General features: G+C 39.2%; 7 protein-coding genes across 11 annotated transcripts; 3 read left to right on the forward strand and 4 right to left on the reverse strand.

Moving 5' to 3' along the window:
• Nucleotides 1-1,601: 1,601 nt before the first annotated feature.
• LOC111600182 (E3 ubiquitin-protein ligase RNF185) lies at nt 1,602-4,968 on the reverse strand. Of its 2 annotated transcripts, none has more exons than XM_023316185.2 (4): nt 4,772-4,968; nt 2,297-2,973; nt 2,055-2,221; nt 1,602-1,991 (listed from the first exon to the last, which is right to left on the reverse strand). In XM_023316185.2, exons 2-4 carry the CDS (start codon nt 2,887-2,889, stop codon nt 1,891-1,893), a joined length of 861 nt encoding a protein of 286 aa, XP_023171953.1. In that variant the 5' UTR covers nt 2,890-2,973; nt 4,772-4,968; the 3' UTR covers nt 1,602-1,890. The 2 variants fall into 2 exon arrangements, with proteins under 2 accessions (XP_023171953.1, XP_023171954.1); XM_023316186.2 differs by lacking the exon at nt 4,772-4,968 and adding an exon at nt 3,176-3,337.
• Nucleotides 4,969-5,291: 323 nt separating this feature from the next.
• Nucleotides 5,292-6,694, reverse strand: LOC111600183 (microsomal glutathione S-transferase 1). 2 transcript variants are annotated; one of them, XM_023316188.2, is made up of 2 exons: nt 6,535-6,694; nt 5,292-5,931 (listed from the first exon to the last, which is right to left on the reverse strand). In XM_023316188.2, exons 1-2 carry the CDS (start codon nt 6,661-6,663, stop codon nt 5,605-5,607), a joined length of 456 nt encoding a protein of 151 aa, XP_023171956.2. In that variant the 5' UTR covers nt 6,664-6,694; the 3' UTR covers nt 5,292-5,604. The 2 variants fall into 2 exon arrangements, with proteins under 2 accessions (XP_023171956.2, XP_023171957.2); XM_023316189.2 differs by lacking the exon at nt 6,535-6,694 and adding an exon at nt 6,051-6,256.
• A 1,462-nt stretch (nt 6,695-8,156) lies between these two features.
• On the forward strand, nt 8,157-9,736 carry LOC111600195. The gene is made up of 3 exons (XM_023316208.2): nt 8,157-8,681; nt 9,147-9,270; nt 9,341-9,736. The coding sequence occupies exons 1-3, from the start codon at nt 8,463-8,465 to the stop codon at nt 9,556-9,558; spliced, it is 561 nt and encodes a 186-aa protein (XP_023171976.1). The 5' UTR covers nt 8,157-8,462; the 3' UTR covers nt 9,559-9,736.
• A 61-nt stretch (nt 9,737-9,797) lies between these two features.
• LOC111600196 (probable nuclear transport factor 2) lies at nt 9,798-12,836 on the reverse strand. 2 transcript variants are annotated; one of them, XM_023316210.1, is made up of 5 exons: nt 12,586-12,836; nt 11,971-12,042; nt 11,801-11,899; nt 11,425-11,643; nt 10,315-10,393 (listed from the first exon to the last, which is right to left on the reverse strand). In XM_023316210.1, exons 1-4 carry the CDS (start codon nt 12,691-12,693, stop codon nt 11,533-11,535), a joined length of 390 nt encoding a protein of 129 aa, XP_023171978.1. In that variant the 5' UTR covers nt 12,694-12,836; the 3' UTR covers nt 10,315-10,393; nt 11,425-11,532. The 2 variants fall into 2 exon arrangements, with proteins under 2 accessions (XP_023171977.1, XP_023171978.1); XM_023316209.2 differs by lacking the exon at nt 11,425-11,643 and having other exon boundaries at nt 9,798-10,393; nt 12,586-12,829.
• Nucleotides 12,837-12,922: 86 nt separating this feature from the next.
• On the forward strand, nt 12,923-14,667 carry LOC111600194 (zinc finger protein 675). Its single transcript, XM_023316207.2, has 2 exons — nt 12,923-13,567; nt 13,633-14,667. The coding sequence occupies exons 1-2, from the start codon at nt 13,193-13,195 to the stop codon at nt 14,446-14,448; spliced, it is 1,191 nt and encodes a 396-aa protein (XP_023171975.2). The 5' UTR covers nt 12,923-13,192; the 3' UTR covers nt 14,449-14,667.
• A 179-nt stretch (nt 14,668-14,846) lies between these two features.
• On the reverse strand, nt 14,847-16,518 carry LOC111600193 (N-acetylneuraminate lyase-like). 2 transcript variants are annotated; one of them, XM_023316206.2, is made up of 4 exons: nt 16,284-16,518; nt 16,081-16,225; nt 15,634-16,025; nt 14,847-15,567 (listed from the first exon to the last, which is right to left on the reverse strand). In XM_023316206.2, the coding sequence occupies exons 1-4, from the start codon at nt 16,375-16,377 to the stop codon at nt 15,155-15,157; spliced, it is 1,044 nt and encodes a 347-aa protein (XP_023171974.1). In that variant the 5' UTR covers nt 16,378-16,518; the 3' UTR covers nt 14,847-15,154. The 2 variants fall into 2 exon arrangements, with proteins under 2 accessions (XP_023171974.1, XP_023171973.1); XM_023316205.2 differs by having other exon boundaries at nt 14,847-15,570; nt 16,284-16,517.
• Nucleotides 16,519-16,837: 319 nt separating this feature from the next.
• LOC111600166 (histone H3.3) lies at nt 16,838-19,683 on the forward strand. Its single transcript, XM_023316157.2, has 3 exons — nt 16,838-16,932; nt 19,127-19,420; nt 19,487-19,683. Exons 2-3 carry the CDS (start codon nt 19,139-19,141, stop codon nt 19,613-19,615), a joined length of 411 nt encoding a protein of 136 aa, XP_023171925.1. The 5' UTR covers nt 16,838-16,932; nt 19,127-19,138; the 3' UTR covers nt 19,616-19,683.
• The last annotated feature ends 205 nt before the right edge of the window (nt 19,684-19,888 follow it).

The raw sequence follows: 19,888 nt of genomic DNA on the forward strand, positions 1-19,888 counted from the left end.
CAGCCACATGCACTCTCTTGAAATTTGTAAACCGATTTTGGCCCATATTTTGTAGAAATCTGATTTGTACAACAACAAGGCCAAGAAAGACATTTGATTTGAAATTTTCTTTAATTGGCAACGATTTTATTCTTTCTTTTTTGGCTCAAGTTAATTTTGAATATATATGCAATAACAATTTGTTGTAAGCCAACTATATATATATATATATATATACACTTATGTGCAAAAGCAGGAAATGTGTAATGTCCCGACCATACGGCAATCTAATCCCTGTAACTTCCTCTATCCAACACGCTCCATGCTACATTTTAAGTTATGTTTGGGTTCTTTTTTTTGTTCTAAATAGAAAATTTAATTATGTTTATTTTTATTCTTTTTTTTTTTTGTGAAAATACACTGTAATTTAATAAGCAAGAATGAGATCATCAGCAACCATCATCATCATCATCAGTAATTTACTATAAATATATATATAAAGAAGAGAAGATGTAAACGAAAACAAAAATAATAGTGCTTAAATCAATTATTAATAAATTTATAAATAGTTATAAAGCAGAAGATAACTGAAAACAATAACAAAGCAAGGATGAACAGTGAATATGCAAAACAATAAAATTGCAATTATATTTATATAAATAATTGCAATTCACGATTTAAGCTAAATATAATATATATATATATATATATACTTATATGTATATGAATCTATATATATATATATATATATATGTATATACTATATATGTATATGTATTTTGTTTTATATTTGTCGTTCAAACAAAATGCTAGAATCGAACGAGCGCAAATAAGGGAGAAAAGAAACATGTGAAATTTACGTAAGGAAAAAATGTGTCATTTTAATTTTTACACTGAAATGCATTAATAAAAATTTTAATATATTAAAAAATCTCAAATTGTGCGCGTGTTTGAACTTGTCACTCAGCTGGCATCGTCGTTTGGCAGATTCATTTGGAACAAATCATCTTTGTATTTACTAAACCAGTTCTAGATAGAATATATCTAGACAGACCTAAAAGCCAACGCTATGAGTACTCTCTAGCAGCCCAACTGAAATTCATACAACTCGCAACATTGGATTGCCATTAACTATAGTTTTATTGTTACATATACATATACACATACATATCGAACGCAAAAGCTTGGAACTGCGTAAAATAATTCACTTGGGCATCGCGCACATACAAAGTTTCTAAATCAAAGTTGTTTTCTTTTTTCGTTTCTCGCACTCATAGGACGATGAGTTGTCTTTTAATTTGGTTTGTTTGGTTGGTTGTTTGTTTGTTTGTTTGTTTCAAAGTGTTTGTGTTTTCTTTTTAATATTTTAGTTTAATTTTTACAATTCATATTCGTTAAATATATATGTTATTATTTTCATAATCGTTTGCGCGTAAAGCACCCTACGAAAGGATTCTATCTATCCATTGGAGATAACTAAATTGACTGAAGTCACATTTGTTCAGCAATCCTCTCGACAATGCCTCCACCTCAGCACGCATATAACTTTTAAAAGGTACAATTTCAAAATATCAAAGGAAAAAATAGTAATGAAAATACATTGACAGGCGGAAAGGAAAAGGTTAAAAGTTGAAAATAAAATTTAAAGACAGCATATGTCGTGAAATTACAAGGACACTAATTGCAGAAATTTTGTTATTGAAGGTTGCTCCCTCAATGTTTTCTTGATACTTTTTCTCTCTATACTCTTCACATTCAGGCTATGTTATTGCAAATCCTTGTTGTTGATGTTGTCGTAGTTGTAGTTGTAGTTGTTGTTGTCGTTTTATTCTCCTCTTGCTGTTGTTGTTTCGATTACTGCTGTAGCGTGGCTTGTTCTGTTGATTGAAAAGATGCGGCGCCCAGAGATTGCTAGGCAAACAGCAGCCAACCGATACATAGAAAGGCGAGATACAGAAACAGCCGAGAAAGCGTCTGTTCGTCGTCGTATTGTGTAGTACCGCGATTAGCCGCTAAAAAATGTAAACACACGTCAGTTTACAGCAATATATATATATGACATATTCGTTGCTTACCAGCTGGCCGTGGTTCACCAAAGTTAAGCGATGATGTAAAGAAACCAAAGGGAAAAGCACCAATCCCGAACGATACATGGAAGCTATCACCAAAACCAAACCCCGGGAAACCAGGTGCTGGCTCTGGCTCTGTACGCTGACCAGCAGGACGTGGCGGCACCTTATTGCTGCGGGTTACAAGAATTTGTTAGAAATTCATTTAGTTTCAATTGCATTATTTTTGGCCACATCGCGGCACTTACCGTGGATCCTCTTGGCGTGTGCTATTGCGACCATAAAGTGGTATCACCTTATCCTTATCAACGGCTGCCTTGCAGACGGGGCAGAGCTTGCGATTGGGCCGTGTTAGTAGCCATTGATGCAAGCAGGGCCAGCAGAAGAGATGGCCGCACATGCTGACCACCGCATCCTTGGCTGTGTCCAAACATATGTTGCACTCGTAAAGTGATTCCTCGTTTTGCTCCTTGTCGCTGCTGCTGCTGTCATTATTGGGTCCAGCTGTTGATGTTGATGCTCCTGCTCCTGCTGTTGTTGTTGTAGTTGATGATGATGGCGACGACGGCGTCGCTTCACTTGCGGCTGAGCCACTCAGATCTGCAATGCCGCTGGCCAGGGCGCTGCCCGTGAATGAATACGATGTTGACCGATGACGCAGCTCAGATGTGGTGTCAGTTGGCTTTTTGGCCCAGCCAATATTATCAGTGTCCACACGCTCCGAGCCGCTGTTGTTCGAGTTGTTGCTGGCATTGCCATCGCTATTTGTTGATGTGCTGGGCAATTCAGGTGCCGTGGCCAACTGTGGTTCGCCAACCAAAGTGGCTGTTGCCGCCTCCATAACCGACACTTTCCACTTCTCTAACAAATGTGCCCCAAAACGTTACTGATGATGGGTTGCTCAAACGTCCCCTAAACGCACGCTCTAAAAGAAACCAACAACAATGCATTTAAAAGCAGGCCATTTCAAGAAATAAACAGAACAGAACAGAACAAAACAAAGCGAGGCAATTATAGATATCGTCAACCTGGTGTGAACCCACAACTGCAGCTAATTGGAAATACAATATATATATATAAACAAATGTGCGTGTGTGAGTTGAAAACATACAAATACAGACAATTACCCAATCAATAGTGTACACGTTCCTTAACATAAGCTCTAAATGCTATATGTGGCGTTAGTGGCTTAGAATCCGCTTAGATGCGCTTGAAACTCCTATTATTTCAAAATATACTGTTTAGAATTTATGCCAAAACGTAACTTCAATTTGAAAGTGGGAACTACATAGATGTGACACTTGCCACTACAGATCCTATATATGTATATATATAAATATATACGTATATAGAGCCATGGACCTACATATATGCAATATAGCCGAAAGTTAGTTTGCAAAACACTTGCAAGCCACAGTTTCTACATACATAGATTAAACACACACACACACATATATATATATGCACGCATACATACATATGTATATCGCATGTCATTTGCTACGCATGTTTATCGCAGAAAACGTAATCAAAGGTAATTGTACGGTACTTAAGTTTAATTCATATGTAAGCACTTATGTACATACAAGCATAGGCGTGCCTATGTATATCACATATACACATGTGTCTACTATTCGTATAAACTGTAGACATTTGCCTCCACAGTGTCCCAGTTAGCAGGTGCAAAGGTATGTAATTTGACTGCATAACAAAAACGTATGAAACGCATGTGAAACTTACAATAATTTGGCAATTTAACAAAATATATTTGGCTCGTCAAGCAGTTAGCCTGTTGCCCAGTATCACCTGTCGCTCCAACAGTTCGAAATCGCTTTTCACTCAGAACTTTCAGATCAGTTTCGAGAATGCCAAAGTACACGGCGAAGGGTCCAAAGATTGCATGCAATTAACATTATAATGGCTTCATCATTTCATCATTATGAATATGAAAACGAACTTAATCAAGATCAGAGCGAGCGAGAGAGAGAGAACATTAACAGACGTCACGTGATGCTTTGATAACATCTACACCTGGCACTAGAAGTTTCAATCGTTTCCGGATATCAGTGTTGCGTACCTGGCGGAATCTTAAGCAGTGCTACTGCTACGCTAGTGCTAGTGCCGCTGCTGCTATTCGCTAATGTTATTCAAATTGTACAAACAAAAACAAACATGTATGTATGTACGTACATGCATACAAGGCAGAGCCGAAAGGCAAGCTTTCAGCTATGTGCGTACTTTGCAACTGGCGTACAGAGGTATGTACATACGTGACTGCTTACATGTGTATTTTCCATACGTAAATATACGAAGCGTTGCACGTCTGTATGTGTGTATGGTGCATACGAATGTAGCGATACCCTATCAGATGAGCACGCTCACATACATGAACAAAAACACACACGCATACACACCAACACATGTGTGTGTGCACAATAAATACTCACACGCACACAGATGCAAATCCATGTATTTTCTACGACACTGTTATTGTTTGATTGTTTTGGTCAAAATGCCACACAAATAGTTTTTGCGATATTTGGCACTCAAATGAAATTCCATTTCCCGTATCACATGAGTTTTTGATTTATTTGTAAGTTTTTCAATAATTTGCTAGTGCTAATATGTGTTTATTTTGATTTTCCTCAAGGCGAAACTGGTTGGGCCTGGCATACTTTGAAAAAAACATATGTATGTACCAGTACACACATACTTATACATACCTTTTAGTAGCGTATCATATGCACACGTAATTTCTTTTTATTGGAACAATATACGTTTATAGAACTGACACTTTAACAATAAATTATATTACATGAAATGTCATTACAATCAATCTCTATAGTTCGCCTAAAAAGTATTAAGTGGCCAGAACCAAAGTGATGGCGATATGCCTCAAATTTGACGGGCGGCGACAATCGAAAGAGCAGTTGATATCGCACTTGCACCCATCGATATATAAGTATTATCGTACGTATCGATAAGTATAAAAGGTATAGAAATATCGCGGGCAGATAACCATTAAACGATATTTTAAACGCTATTTTTCCCTTTTTCTAAATTTATATTAATTATATGTCACATATGTCATATGAGATAAAAAATCAAATACCGATACTTATACAGGTTTCACTTATATTGAATGTTTTACGAATACCAATAAGATTTTCCTTCATACAACCTTTGGACCCACTTTCCTAGTAACGGAGACTTTTGAAACAGTAGTTTTTAAGTACTCGTGAATGATGTGCACATATATCGATAAGATATGATTTTAATGTGATTTTTGCCGTTCTCAATTTTGACATACCAGCATGACACTCAATTTTGTTGAGCACCATCCTACTAATATATTCATTTAATAATAATGAGAGCCAATATTTACAGATATGTATGTGACAAGCGGTAGAGACGCTTTTAAGGATATAAAAGGAAACATTTTTATGAATATGTAATTTGCCAGTAAATATAAAGGATTTATGCTTGGCGCTATTTCGTAAAAAATGTTCTGTTTAAGCTAAAAACGACGATTAATGTATACAATTTTAATTAACAATTAAAACGCAGCGGCGGCAATAACTTGGACGGCCATGTAAGCGGTAGCGATCAGTGCCACAAAGAAGGAGAGGGCACGTGTTGGCTGTGGCACAACTACGACAGCATAGACCAGGGTGTGGACAATGCGCGAGATGCCAACGGCGCGGAATAGATTGATGGCCAAAAAGGCGCTGGGGTTCGTCAGTGTATAGAGCAGGCCAATAGCGAAGAAGGGCAGAATGTTCTCCAGATCGTTGCGGTGAGCACGACGCACACGCTCCACATTGGGATCATCGAATTTAACCTTCAACTTCGGCGACATCAAATCCTCTGGATTGGCGAAAGTCTGAAAAGTCAGCAAAGCATCAATTACACATTGATAAACGCTCTCATAATCTGTACGCTTTCACCCGAAGACCGGACTTTGACCCAGTAGCTGCTGACTGGCGCTGTCCTCTAGCTTACCTTGGTCTTGAAACGTTGTATGGCCGTCAGCAAAGACATGGCCAACATTTTGATGACCAGCACACCGGCCCAGAACGTAAAGCTCTTGAATACCGGGTTGTTTAGGGTAAGCAGTTCCAGGCTCATCTTTCCTTCTAATCACACTTTACGCTTTTAGCCAAACCAATTGAGAACCGCTTTCGGGCGTTGCAAACTATCAACTGGCGTGAGCTCTGCGTATATTCTTATTATATGTGTGTATGCCGGTTTGTGTTTTGCTCTCTACTCGACTCTCTCCCTCTCTCGCTCGTACACTCGCACATGCTTGCCCTCTCGCAAGCTAGCTCGCTCCCTCTCTCTCTCACTCTCTTACGCATAGCCAAAACACTTGTATGCTTTTGTAGAAAGCGCTGAGTCAGACTGACACCATCAAACCATCAAATCCAAACAACAACAGAAACACACATACATACATACGTAAATACTTGCCCGTACATCAGCTTACCAAAGTTATGAACCGCATAAGGCCTGTCAACAGGCTCATAGCAAACATTTTGAGCACCAGCAGCGCAGACCAGCCGATATAGCAGCGGAACACCTCATTGTCCAGTGAGATTAGCTCGGAGTGAAACATTATCGCGCCTTGACACTTGCCTAACGATTGATTCACATTCTATTAGCCAGTCCCAACTATATGCAATACATGCACTATGCACCTGCATTATTTCAGGCGAGATGTCAAATCAATTCTATGTACGGGCCGAACAGCTTATCGGCAATATCTCTACTGAATATTTGCTCAGCGTACGATTTACACATGCACACTTGTAAGCTAGCCACTGTATGCCCTCTAAATAGCAGTTGGGGAATTGGGGTATATTGAGGTCTAAGAATTGATAAGAATCGATTTTCAGCCAAACTTTGTCTGTGCAGGATATCTATAAGTCATGCAGTCCCTGATGTGTTATACAAATATCATTGGTTTCTTCTATGAATATATATTTATATATTGTACCTCACAGAATGTTTCGCTTCTTCAAATGAAATAGTTTGAAAGTAAGCCCCATTTCAGGGTATACCTCAAATGTACTTGGCGTCACATCTGCGCATCAAAGCGATTAAACGAATTGACAAAAGCTCGAAAAAAATGACTGTAATTGTAGTGAATTGTAAACAAAAAGCGAATAATTTTCAAATTAGCCCAGATGCAGCGGTTAGTCGGGGCGTAGTATAGAAATATTGTCAGCCAGTTAATGCATATGTAGCTAACAAGCTCTTGTGAGAATTCACTTTAAATTGCAAATGGAATTGATGCTAAGTAAATAAAAAAAAAATAAATTATAAAGCAATGTTTATTTCTTACATATGTAAATATCATTAATTAAACTTCAATATATCAGGCACGCTCTTTTAATCGTTTACGACTCTCGATCAGTTCTCTAATTCTATTATTTATTCTATTGGATATTTTATGACGCTGTTCATGCATAGCTTATAAATACGCTCATATAATCTCTTATACACATATACAGCTTTGAATAAAATTTCTAATTGGATTTTTCCTTTATGACACTGCACTTATGCATATAAGGCTTTGAATCAGCTCTCCTATTGCAATGATATTAAAACACTGCAGATGGGTAGCTATTAAATAAGATCATACGAGCTCTTATAATGCGTATAAGTCTTTTATTCAGCTGTCTAATTAGCATTTTTCTCTTAGGAATCTTATAACTCTTATGAGTCTTTAAATAATGTATCTAATTGGAATTATTGCCTTAAAGATTTGCAAGTATTTTGCAGTTTAGTCAGCTTTAATGGCACATAAAAAGGGGTTCGTTACGGTTTATGTTTTACTTTGATCAAAGTTCAATTTATAATTGAAAAAATCAGAGTTTGAACCGATGAAATGCGACACAAGCTTTGCTTCAGCTCAAATACAAACGGCATTTGCAATTTGTACAAATCTAGAACACAGCCAAGATCTAGCCAAAGGGCTGATTGTGCTGTGGCCTGTGGGCTATGGCTACTGCTCTCATTAAGAGACCTTCATCAGAATTTCGTGAACAAATTAAAAATGGCAACTTATGTGCGCAGAGCTCAGTTGCAGCTCAACTCAATCAGCTGCAGTTGCCGCTGCAAGTTCGCTTGAAATATTTGTTGTCTTACTTAAACTAAAGTGCGCTGTAATCTCTCATCATCATCATCATCATCATCAGCAGCAGCAGCAGCAGTAACAGCGTCTCCGCTTTTCATCACTGGGCCCATTTGTGGCTCTGTCAGCATTTTGCTAAGGAAAGCCACAGGCGAGCTGCACTTCAGAATGAAATGCCTCTTCCTATGATTCTTGAGTGTAATTAATTAATTTCGCGCTCATTTAACTATGCGCCCATTGTTTGCTGACGCTGCTGCTGCTGCGCAGCATAAAGCATAATGTGCACAATTTACATAACATTCGGATGGGGCAGCAATTGCAGCTCAGTGATCGTTCCACATTGGCCGTGTGCACGCGTCGCATTCAACTCGACTACGAACTGCGCCCTGGAGAAAGGATATCCGAAAGGAACAATTGAATTATTTTCTCTTTTTTTGTCTAAAATGTCGCACGGCGAACGAAAAGGTCGCCTGAATGTGGTTAAATTTCTAGAATTGGTAAAGCAACTTCGTGTTTTCCTTTTTTTTAAGTGCAACATAAAATGAAACAGTTAAGGAAAATAAGTTAATGAGTTTCTTAAGTTTGAGTAAAAGTTGCATGACTTCAGCTGCAGCTGAAGAGCCGAGCCAATGAGTTGGAGTAGTCCAGTGGGGAGTGCCTGACTTGTGATTACCCTGACTGACATGCCGAAAATAAATACTTTGTCCTTCTCCTTTTGCAAATGGCTTAGGTTATATTATATATTATATTAAAATATATTTTAATATATTATTAAAGACCAACTCTGAAGTCTTTAATAATACATTAATATATATTAAAATTAATATATATTATAATATAATATATGCAATCTATAGAAATTCTATTTAGTTCCATTTCAGTTAACAATTAAGAGTTCTCTACTTTTACTTCATACCCCTACTGATCTCACCCAGCCCACCCCTTTTTTCACCTTTCTTTAGGCCTTCTCCGTTGCCTGCCTTGTGCTGCACTTCTATAGCTTTAACGATCGCGACATTATGACCTCATTCATGGCGACGGGCACATTCACTGGCTACATTATTGTGGTCATCGGTGTGTTTGCAGGTAAGACACAATCCACATATATATGCATATATAATATAGTCAATGTATGTCTGCTGGCTTTGTCTCGCAGGCGTCCTGATGCGTGCACCCATACACAAGCGCATCGACATCTTCTTCAGCGTGCTGGGCTGCGCCCTGTTCGTGGCCAGCGGGATCTTCATAATCGAGGCCTGGGAGTTCTCCTTTCGCACACGCACACGGGATCTGGCGCTGATCAAGGCATCGTTGTCCATAGTGAATGGCGTGTTGTTTGGCTTCGATGCCATCTTTACATTTCGGGATAAATAATACATAACGCTCGGTGATTCGGCCCCATTTTGGCACTGCATTTACAAACGTATTATACTTAAGACACAGATACTTCCCGCATACATACATAGACATACATACATACGTGTTTGAAATCATAAATAATATATTACAGAAAAGAAACCAGGAAAAAACTAAAATAGGAAAAGGTTTTCGTTCTCTCGCTAATCATAACTTTTTATTCTTATTTTTTTCCACTTTTTTTTTAAAATAATTTTTACAATTTCGTGTGCAATTTTTGTTTTGTCAATAAAAAAAATATACATATGTTTAGTGTATATGAGTCTGCATTGTGCATTAAAGGTGATTACAATTAGACTGAACACACGCCCACGCCCACACACACACACACACACACACACACACACAGAGAGCCACATGCAAACGTACAGAGGCGCACCAATTAGTCGCTGACATGGAAATCATGAAAAATAGCTTGGACGCGTTTATACATTGTTAAAGTAGTTAGAATTAAATTTTTATTGTGTTTGTTTTTTCTTTTGTTTCGTTTTTGTTTTTATATGACTTTTTTCATGATTTATTGACGTGAGAAAAATATGCAACGTCGTCTTAAGTTGGTTGTCGTCGAACTCTAGTGCATCTTTGGGTGTTGGGCTGCTGTTTTTGCTCTAGGCTGTGGTGGCGTTGGCGTTGTTGTTGTTGGTGTTGTTTTTGTTGTTGTGGTTGGTGTTGTGTTGTCTTAGGCAGAATTGTGTATATTAAGGCGGAAAATATCATGAGCAACAAAAAAGGTACCGGCATTGGCTTTCAGCACAAACACCTGAGAGAAAGCGTGTGGAGGATCGTCGTCGCACTGAAATTTGATTGAAAATGAATTCGCATTACAAACAATGTCAACAATCTGTAGCAGCAATATTTAATATAGCAATAATTGCAAATAATAAACACGTGCTTAAAACATTAGAAGTTAAAGAATTGTATTAGAAGAAAGTTGGATAAGAAAACAAAGTCAGGGAAAAGTAAATACACCGAATATAGTCCGCATGAATGAATGGCTCTCTTCGGTGCACCGAAGCTCAGATACTCTTGCAGACAGCAAAAGACAGTTAAATCAACTATATCTCATTTCAGTTCCGATAAAACCTAAATAACATTATGGGCTTGCATAGCATGTATACAAAAACTTGATCTTGTGTAGAATTAATGAAATAAGAAATATGTTGATACAACAGAAAAGAATTTTCGTTATTCTATATTCTACACATATGTATATATATGTATATATATATATATATATATATATATATATATATATATATATATATATATATAATTTCTTGCTACTTAATTAAATAAAAATTCAAATTAGGGAAATGCTATTTGCAGAAAACAGAGGCTTCTATGCTATACAAATTCGTTTAGATCTATTCAGAACTCATACATCTCGAAACGTTGACTGCAAAGCTCCTGCATCAATAGCTAAGACAGAAAGCTCCCAGACAGAAAGTAATTGGATAGCGTCGTCATTGCAGCATGGCAACACCATGAAACGGAAATACGTGTTAATAATACTCTCAACAATAACAACATTAGCAATAGCAATGGCAATGGCAATAGCAATGGCAATGACCTGTCTGTAGAGTAGGACATGATGATCGCATTTGACGCACCCGGCAACAGAAGAGTGCTGCAATAGGTTTGCCTGTGTATGGGTGCACATGTATGTATGTATGCAATTATGTACAGAAATTGAAGTTTCGTATGCAAGTAGTGTTGTTAGCATGGTTCAATAGAACAATTATACAAAAGTATTAAACTCATTTAGTAGACTATTAACTTTTTGTTTGCTTTTGTTACGATTGGATGCAACAGAATGCTGTTTACTTTGCCTGGCCAGGATCGCTCTCTGAGTGTGATTTGAACTGTGGTTGCTGTTGCTGTTGTTGTTGATGTTGATGTTGCTGTTGCATTCGGTCGAGCTGATACGAGTGGCTACACATTGTGCAGCGCAAGCCTAAAGATGTCGTGCTGCACAAAGAAGCTAACGCCCACAGGTTTCAGTACAAAGGTCTGAATATACGCATGCGGCTGATCCTCATCGGTCTGCAGCAATATAGTCATATGTATACATATATTTATATATATATTTATACATACATACATATATAGATGTATATATATATATGTATATAGTGTCATATATATGCGAATTGAAACCTATTTACTGTTTGAATGATCAAGGCTCCATTATGATTCTCACCTGTAGCCGGCCAAGCACATTTATCAAAACTCCGCCATCAAATGTGGGCTGCGAGTCAACGGTTGTAATTACTCGTGTGATCTTTTGGAAACTCAGGCTCTTTATTAAAAGAAACAAAAATAAAGAATAGGTGAATAAGTTTGATTGGCTTATACGTTAGCTCTACCTACCTGGACTTTCTCAAGTATTTTTGGCGCTCCTTGGATTTGATGCCCTTCGAAAGTCATAAAGGACTCCGTTGCCTGGGCGAAATGAAACGAGAAACAATTACAATTATTCGATTAGTGCGAGCGTGTATGCGTGTGTGTGCGTCGGTCGTCACATATGTATATACAGCTATGTGCAAACACACATACGAACCATCGTACATACAACATGACTATTCGTGCAAATTTCGCATGTATGGCGACGTCTGTTCATATGTATGTGTGTGTGTGTCATACGCTGTATGGGAAATTTCGAGAAAGCCACTTTTATGCCCTGACATGTGCATACAAATACATACTAATTATTTAGTTAATTTGCAAAAGCATTTTTTGAGCGGCGAAAATAACAAAATAATCATTTGCGCGCTCTTTTTATCGGTGTGAGCAAGAATTATGCTGTAGGCATTTTGTCAAGGGCGCCATGCGCGTCACCTGTGCGACTAAGCACAATAATATTGCCCTTGTTCGTACATATACATATAAGGCGCCCAACGAAGAAGAGTGTGTATGCTGCTTAGATTGCCTATCGAAATTAAATAGTCAAAGAGAATTCATTGCCCAATGTGGGACGCCACTTACGCTGTAAAAGTTTACCACATTGGCGCGGTTCGCCGGGTCGTCAAATATGCCATAATATTGTTGAACGAAACCCTTGCCAATATCCTCGTACTGTAGGTTTAGTGCCATATTATCGATATTTATTTATTTATTGGAAGTGTCTATAATTTGAAGCTAACTAAGTAGGCTATCAAATATTTTGATTTAGACTTTATGAAATTGAGAGACACTGAAAACGCAAAAGACACAGGGAAAGTGTGACCAATATCGAGTAACGCCGAAATTCGTGTTCAATTCGCTTTCTAACATAATTGACTTGTTTCGATTACTCGATTAAAAATAATCGATAGTCAATAGTACGTGTTTTGGTTCTAATTTTGCTCTAACTTTTTTATGTAAATTGAAATTCATTTGCCGAGTATCAAATGTGCAAGTTTAGCAGTTTTCTTATTCGTAATTTTGTTTCCAACAAGTTTTGTGTAAAATTGTTCTGACAGATTTTAATAAGCAAAAGGGAAAGACAACGTATTATTTGAGTTTATGAAAACGGTCACACTGTAAGACTCTATAAATTCCAAACGGCTGTGCGTTTCGTGCGCAAAGCGATTAAAGAGTTTTTAGTGTTATAATGTTAACGTTAGCAAATATTTCGCAGCTTTGTCGCATATGCCTGAGACATTTGCGCCAGCAACAGCAGCCACCAAATGCTACACCCAGAGATACCCATTACCCACAACGGAACAAATCCAGCTACAACTCAAAGGCTTTACCACATTTGGCAAAAACGTTGAATCAGTTTTTTGCCATTGACATTTTTCAGCAACCGGACTCCTTTCCGCAGCAAATATGCGCATTGTGTTACAATGCCGTGGAATATTTCCAGCAGCTATGTGCCGTCGCCGAGCAGAGCAATGAGATGTTGAGGCGCCTGGACGTGACCTTGATAGAACAGCCGGAAGCTCCAGTCGCAGGCATTGGCCCTGATGCTAATGCTGATCACTCGGTTGGTATATACAAATCTTTACAGTTGAGTCAGCTTGTTTTAGGGCTGAGCTAGCGTTTTTACAGTTGCCGCTAGTGAAAGCTGAGCCCACGGAGGATGAAGCGCAGCGTCAGCAAGAATACGATTTCGAGCATGACAGAGACGCCGATGCAGATGCTGACTTAGATGTCGAGTTCGATGGTGATGCAGATGCTGATGCAAATGCCTATGCAGATGCCGATGCCAATGTTAACAATCAAAGCCAGGATTCAACGAACGATGATGAGACCGTCATGAGCAGCTGTGCATCAACGGAGGTAGGCGCAGCGGCTGCTGCTACCAAACGCAAGCTACTCGCCTGCCAACAGTGTGGCAAGCAGGTGTACAAGCTACCCTATCTGGAAGCGCATATACGTAGCGTACACGAAGGTCATCCGAAGCCGTTTCTGTGCCGCAACTGTGACAAAGCGTTCACGCGCTACGAACAGCTGCGTTCACATGTACGCAATGTTCATCCGGCTGTGGCTGCTGCCACAAAAGCAGCTAGCGACGAGCTGGAACTGATCTGTGAGCAGTGCAATCGCAGGTACAGCACCAAAAATGCACTCGGCGAGCATCTGAAGCGGCATGCACAGGAGAAGCCGCACATATGCGAGCACTGCGGCGCTGCCAAGGTAACACGCACCGAACTGCTCACCCATCTGCGCATACACAATCCCGACTGGGAGAAGTTCAAGTGTAAACAATGTCCGCAGCTCTTCCGGCACAAGAGTGCCATTAGCAGGCATGTGCGCGTCGTCCATGAGGGACAGCGACGCTTTCAGTGCGGTCACTGCCAGAAGAGATTCGGCACTCACGCCTCACAGCTGCGACACGAGCGCCTGCACATTGATACATATTAAATAGATGGGCTAGGCCTAATCTATCGACCACATTCCAAATGATATATGTATATGCATTCATTCCAACTGCTTATCTGTATTACAAAAATTATGTTAACTCCACTTCTTTGTTCACATTGTTTACATCCATCGTATCGAGCACATTGATATATGCACAAAAAATCAAAAGGAAAGCGAAACCCAGACGCTTAGTAATAAAGCGAAATTTTAGCTTTTAGCAAAACAATTGAATGTTTACTTTATTCTGCTAGAAACCAATCCATGTATTTTGCTACGCAGCTCGAATTTCTTTTAAATATATAAAAAGCCTCGAATAATATAAGGTATATTCCAGCCGGGAGTGTACCCGACTAGGTCAGTCTTAGTTATTAAATTCATTGTTCCATATTTGAGTTTTGGACATATTTTTAATGTAATTAAATTATTTGTTTCATAGATTTGTTTGTGCTTTGGAATCTATATGATATTGGAAAATATCTGTCAGTATTCAAATAGGGAAAGCCAGAATATAGGGATTTTGAAATAGTTTTCGCGATCTTCAGTCTTCAGTCTTCAGTCTTCACTCCATCATAACTATTCCCTATGAGTTGTCATGATCCGGGTGTTGAACACAAATCAGTCAGTCATTATTATGTACATCATTAAGGTTGTTGCGACAATTTTGATACACGATATTAATTATTTGAACAGCTTAAGAAAAATGATCCTAGTATACAATCCGTGCCGGGCCAGCGGAAAAGTTGCCAACTTGCCGTGAGCCAAACTCTTTGTTAAACCAATTCTTCATGGAAACCACCCAGTACTCCAACTGGCTGTCGTGTGTGTGTATCTCAATAAGTTGATTTAACTCCCTTTGGTATTCTCTGGCCAGTTGCAGATTGTTGTCATCGAAGGCTTCGCAAATCTTGTGCACAAGATCGGGTCGAATGTTAACAACGACCAAACTGCTGCAATTGAAACCGGACATAAGGCCGCTGGCCAGCAATGCTGTGGATGCCAGCATGACGAGACGTCCGAAGCGCAAGCAACGCTGACCCATTTCCAGATCAGCGCTGGCATAGTATAGACCCATAAAATTCGATATGCACTTTTCAGCCTTGGAGCAAAACTCAACCATGTCTACTGCAAGGCAGATGCCAACATTATTAATCTGAGCACTTGGCTTCAATCTCAACCTCAACTTACGCTCCACGCCCGTCATCGAGGGCATATGATAATAGAAAAAGGGTCTCGTATTGCAACGCTTGGCCACATGCTGGCAATATTTAACCAATTGATCCACATTGCGTGGACGATAGAACAGTTCAGGCAATGTGACAACTCCACTAACGCGAACCGCTTCCGCATGGGCGGCTAGTGAGACGACATCGGCTAGTGGTGCACCGCCCACCTGAACCATTATCATCAGATTATGCCGAACAGCCGCACGTTGCCAATATTCACAGTTCGCCTTTCGTTCGCGCACACGCATCATTGGACCCTCGCCGACAACGCCATTGATTAGGACGCCCGAAATCATTTGGGTGCGTAGCCATTCCGCATACCGATTGATAGGACGGACGTCCAAGGACCGACGTCTTTACATATATGTGTGCATGTAGATTATTATCTGCAGATGGTTTATATACTCACTCATCATCCTTGAAACAGGAAAATACCGGTGCTAACAGTCCGTGAAATCTTGAATCAAATACCCCTGTTTCCTTGGGCAGTGAAGTTGGCGATGTCAGTTCGGTGTCCGTTTGACGGATTGAGTCTTCTCTGTCAGCTTCCCGCACTAGTGTGTTCGCATTTGCTTTATACCATGTACAGTAGAAATTTGCGGCATAAATTACCTGCGGCCGCTGGCATTTTGGGCTCGTTAATGCGGCTTTCAGATGATTGGGGGCCACTATCACGTTTTGCCTCGTCCCTACGAAACCAGGCCATAGCGCCGGCTAGAGGCCAAGTTGTCAACGGCTACGATAAATTTTTATGAATTTATTTGAATTGAGCGAAAAGTCGCAAACTGCGCAGTAAAAAAAACAAGTATGTATGTAAATACAAAGTAGGTGCTGGCTAGCGCATATTCAAAGCATGGCGGTTTTCTCCAGTCTGACCACATATTGGCAAAAGCTTAAATATTGAAATATTTCAACTGCTTACAAAAATTAAAATTCTCAAAAGCAAAACCATTAACTGACAAAATCCGAAAATCGGCATTTTAGGTACCGGTTGTAAAGTTGTTAAATTAATAAATAACATTGTTAATTAAATTAAATAAAATTAATCTGGCGATATATCGTGGTGACTTATCGATAGTTGGCAGGTTGTATTACCGATATTTTTGCATACCAATATATTGTTGAACTAGTAATTGAACTACAGTCGATACAGGTTGTTTTACAAATAATCGATACAACATCATTGTGAAATCGTTCCCCGTTGGAAGCAGATCGTGTTCTCCGTGAATATTCTAAAAAACAATTGTAACTTTTCGTAACGGTGAGTGTCTTCACATTTATTTAACCAATTATTTTGTTAGTTAAATGAGATTTGTGCTAAACGGTAAAAGTGCCAAGTTTGATGCCATCAGTGCCGTAAATAGTGCAATAGTAAATGCAATAGCATATTGTTTTGGTTTTTTTTTAGTGGGCGCTCCTATGGACGGCCGGCGGAGCACCACTTTTCCGTGCTGGTTTGACCTTTTTTAATTTAGTGGATACACACAATGCGCAACAACGATGGTGACTTCGTTTGCGCGACGAATGCATGGGCACACTTTAGTGTGGTGTACTTGCGCTTGCCTTTTTCAAAATGGCGGCCACTGCAGACAAGTTGGAAGTAAAAAGTTTATAATAATTGCAAAATATTTGTTTAATCTAATGAAAAGTTTGAGGGTTGTTGATATTATAAGAAAAGGTTGATCGCATAGGTTTGTGTTTTTGTTTTGTTCGCTTGATTAATATTGTAGTTTTTTAATAGTTGACTTAAAATATTTTGATTATTGTTATTTTCATTCGACTAAATTGTATGTGTGTGTATACTGTTGCTCACACATGCAGACTCACGTACACAAACACACACGGTTAGTGACACATGCGCATCAACATTTAAGTGTGTGGCTATGTGTGTGTGTGTTATTTGTTTTTTTTTTTTAGTTTCGCTTTTAATTGTTTCGCATTTGCGCGCAAAGTAACGGTGCAGCATTGTTTCTAACCCCAATTAATGACATGCCTGTGTACATGTACACACACATGAATGCATTTACCTTTAAGATATGCAGCTTGTTCACACACACAGGCAAATAGATGTCGTTGCTTTGCGCGCGTTAAATGCGAACGACGCAATTTTCGTTTGGGCACCTTTCGCTCCCTGTTTACAGCTTTCTTTCTCGCTCGCTCTTTATGTTATATCTATTGCTGTGGCTTATAACGCGTTGTTTGTGCTTTATGCGCAATATAGCCGGCCCGCTTACACATTTGCTATTCAAATGGGCGCCAAGTTTTGTTTTCCTTCACATTGCTCTTATGATTATTGTTATGAAATAAGCATAGCACAAAATGAAGCACCTGCAATACACATAAGTGATCCATTTGCATATGTGAGTGCAGTTAATCACTCATGCATGTGTTAGTGATTGGCTAGACATATATGACAGGGGGATAGATACCTGAATCTATTTGAAAATTGGGACAATTGCATTTGAAAGTTATATATATAGAGTTGCTGATATGTGCAAAATAATTTTCGTATAAATCTAAGAGAAGATATGCAAAAAAAAAAAAAAACTTGACAAGCATTACATTGCCTATTCTAATAGACTGAGTTGAATCTTAAAAATGTTATGATTAGCCTGAAGAGATTGTTTTAAATTATATTTCTTTATCAAGTAAAACTTCCAACATTGGCCATATTATAGATCGTATATGGATCAGGTTGAGAATTGATCGATATATCCAAGTAGACAATCACAAGATACTTTTAAATTCAGGCAGATGTGGTATGCAAGCTTTCGACCTTAAAAAAATCGATGCTTATTTTTCTTGTTTATGTTTACTCGAGTTTTTACCGTTTGTTGTGGGCCCCCTAGAAAGTCTTCGGGCATATTTTCCAAGCGGCTGCGTTGAGTGCGCGTGTGTGTGTATGCGTGTGGCACGATTTGAAGATCCGAAACTAAAAACTACAACTCATTACTTCAACTTGATTGATTCTGCGCGCATAAAAAGCAAAACGCAAAATTCACGACGCTCGAGTAGCAGGGCACAAAAGAAAAAGAAATGCAGAGGCCGTGTAAAAAGAGCGATTCATGGCACGAAAAAAATTTATGCACTCACACAATGGCTCAAGTGGGGGCACTCAAAGCTGTGGGCTGCAGCAACAGCAGCATCAGCAGACGACGACGTCGCAATTGAAGTGGAAGTTTTGAAGTGTTCCCAGAAGGCAGCCCAGGCCGAATGGCTAAGGAAAATGCACGGCATGAAAACGAACAAAAAGAAAATTTCTGCAGCTGTTGAAGCTAAAAAAGATTTCAACCCTCGCTGCTGCTGTAGATGGTTGCTGCTGCTGCTGTGGCCTTCGTTGCAGCGGCGTTTACCACATTCGCATCAGTTGCGCGCCAGCGCTTCGGCGCTGAGCGTCGCATAGCTCTACCAGTGACATTTAATTTAGTTAACACATCATCCAATTCACCTTACAGAACTAAATAAAGATGGCACGTACCAAGCAGACCGCCCGTAAATCAACTGGAGGCAAGGCTCCTCGCAAGCAACTGGCCACTAAGGCAGCCCGTAAATCGGCCCCGTCCACAGGTGGTGTTAAGAAGCCCCATCGTTATCGTCCCGGTACTGTGGCTTTGCGTGAGATCCGTCGCTACCAGAAATCGACCGAGTTGCTCATCCGCAAACTGCCTTTCCAACGGTTGGTGCGTGAAATCGCACAAGATTTCAAGACCGATTTGCGTTTCCAGTCGGCAGCTATCGGTGCCTTGCAGGTAAGCACCAGAAACACTATTTAACCCATTTGAATTCCAAATAATACGAAATAACTAATGTTGCAGGAAGCCTCCGAGGCCTATTTGGTTGGCTTATTTGAAGACACCAACTTGTGCGCCATTCACGCCAAGCGTGTCACCATTATGCCCAAGGACATTCAGTTGGCGCGTCGCATTCGCGGCGAGCGTGCTTAAGCGACAACAAAACAAATAATATTAACAAAAAACAAAAACAAAAACAAAAAAATACACAACAAATCACATTCATATTATATATACATGCATAGAAATTTGTTCAACAGTTTAACACTTTTTGTCGTCAATTGGAGCTTGATTTCATTTAATATCTTACACAAATTAAATATAAACACTATCTACATATAGAGAACATTATAATTATATAACCACACGCATATATAAACATAATCTATGAATATTATAATTACTAACTGTAATACTTATTATTAT

This window comes from Drosophila hydei, unplaced genomic scaffold, assembly GCF_003285905.1.
Source record: "Drosophila hydei strain 15085-1641.00,03,60 unplaced genomic scaffold, DhydRS2 tig00000232-arrow-arrow-pilon, whole genome shotgun sequence".
Classification (NCBI taxonomy): domain Eukaryota; kingdom Metazoa; phylum Arthropoda; class Insecta; order Diptera; family Drosophilidae; genus Drosophila; species Drosophila hydei.

Excerpts from the sequence above, each read along its gene's own strand:
- LOC111600193 (XM_023316205.2), bottom strand. The coding sequence starts at position 16,377 with ATGGCCTGGTTTCGTAGGGACGAGGCAAAACGTGATAGTGGCCCCCAA. Across the intron at positions 16,226-16,283 it reads CAAAATGCCAGCGGCCGCAG|TGCGGGAAGCTGACAGAGAA; the intron begins GTAATTTATGCC and ends CGAACACACTAG. Across the intron at positions 15,571-15,633 it reads CTCGATGACGGGCGTGGAGC|TAGACATGGTTGAGTTTTGC; the intron begins GTAAGTTGAGGT and ends TCTGCCTTGCAG.
- LOC111600183 (XM_023316188.2), bottom strand. The coding sequence starts at position 6,663 with ATGTTTCACTCCGAGCTAATCTCACTGGACAATGAGGTGTTCCGCTGC. Across the intron at positions 5,932-6,534 it reads TTATGCGGTTCATAACTTTG|ACTTTCGCCAATCCAGAGGA; the intron begins GTAAGCTGATGT and ends CTGACTTTTCAG.
- LOC111600182 (XM_023316185.2), bottom strand. The coding sequence starts at position 2,889 with ATGGAGGCGGCAACAGCCACTTTGGTTGGCGAACCACAGTTGGCCACG. Across the intron at positions 2,222-2,296 it reads ACACGCCAAGAGGATCCACG|CAATAAGGTGCCGCCACGTC; the intron begins GTAAGTGCCGCG and ends TGTAACCCGCAG. Across the intron at positions 1,992-2,054 it reads TGGTGAACCACGGCCAGCTG|CGGCTAATCGCGGTACTACA; the intron begins GTAAGCAACGAA and ends TACATTTTTTAG.
- LOC111600166 (XM_023316157.2), top strand. The coding sequence starts at position 19,139 with ATGGCACGTACCAAGCAGACCGCCCGTAAATCAACTGGAGGCAAGGCT. Across the intron at positions 19,421-19,486 it reads CAGCTATCGGTGCCTTGCAG|GAAGCCTCCGAGGCCTATTT; the intron begins GTAAGCACCAGA and ends CTAATGTTGCAG.
- LOC111600194 (XM_023316207.2), top strand. The coding sequence starts at position 13,193 with ATGTTAACGTTAGCAAATATTTCGCAGCTTTGTCGCATATGCCTGAGA. Across the intron at positions 13,568-13,632 it reads ATGCTAATGCTGATCACTCG|TTGCCGCTAGTGAAAGCTGA; the intron begins GTTGGTATATAC and ends GCGTTTTTACAG.
- LOC111600196 (XM_023316209.2), bottom strand. The coding sequence starts at position 12,693 with ATGGCACTAAACCTACAGTACGAGGATATTGGCAAGGGTTTCGTTCAA. Across the intron at positions 11,900-11,970 it reads AAATACTTGAGAAAGTCCAG|AGCCTGAGTTTCCAAAAGAT; the intron begins GTAGGTAGAGCT and ends CTTTTAATAAAG. Across the intron at positions 10,394-11,800 it reads ATGTGCTTGGCCGGCTACAG|TGCGACGACGATCCTCCACA; the intron begins GTGAGAATCATA and ends ATCAAATTTCAG.
- LOC111600195 (XM_023316208.2), top strand. The coding sequence starts at position 8,463 with ATGTGCACAATTTACATAACATTCGGATGGGGCAGCAATTGCAGCTCA. Across the intron at positions 8,682-9,146 it reads TGGTTAAATTTCTAGAATTG|GCCTTCTCCGTTGCCTGCCT; the intron begins GTAAAGCAACTT and ends ACCTTTCTTTAG. Across the intron at positions 9,271-9,340 it reads GGTCATCGGTGTGTTTGCAG|GCGTCCTGATGCGTGCACCC; the intron begins GTAAGACACAAT and ends TTTGTCTCGCAG.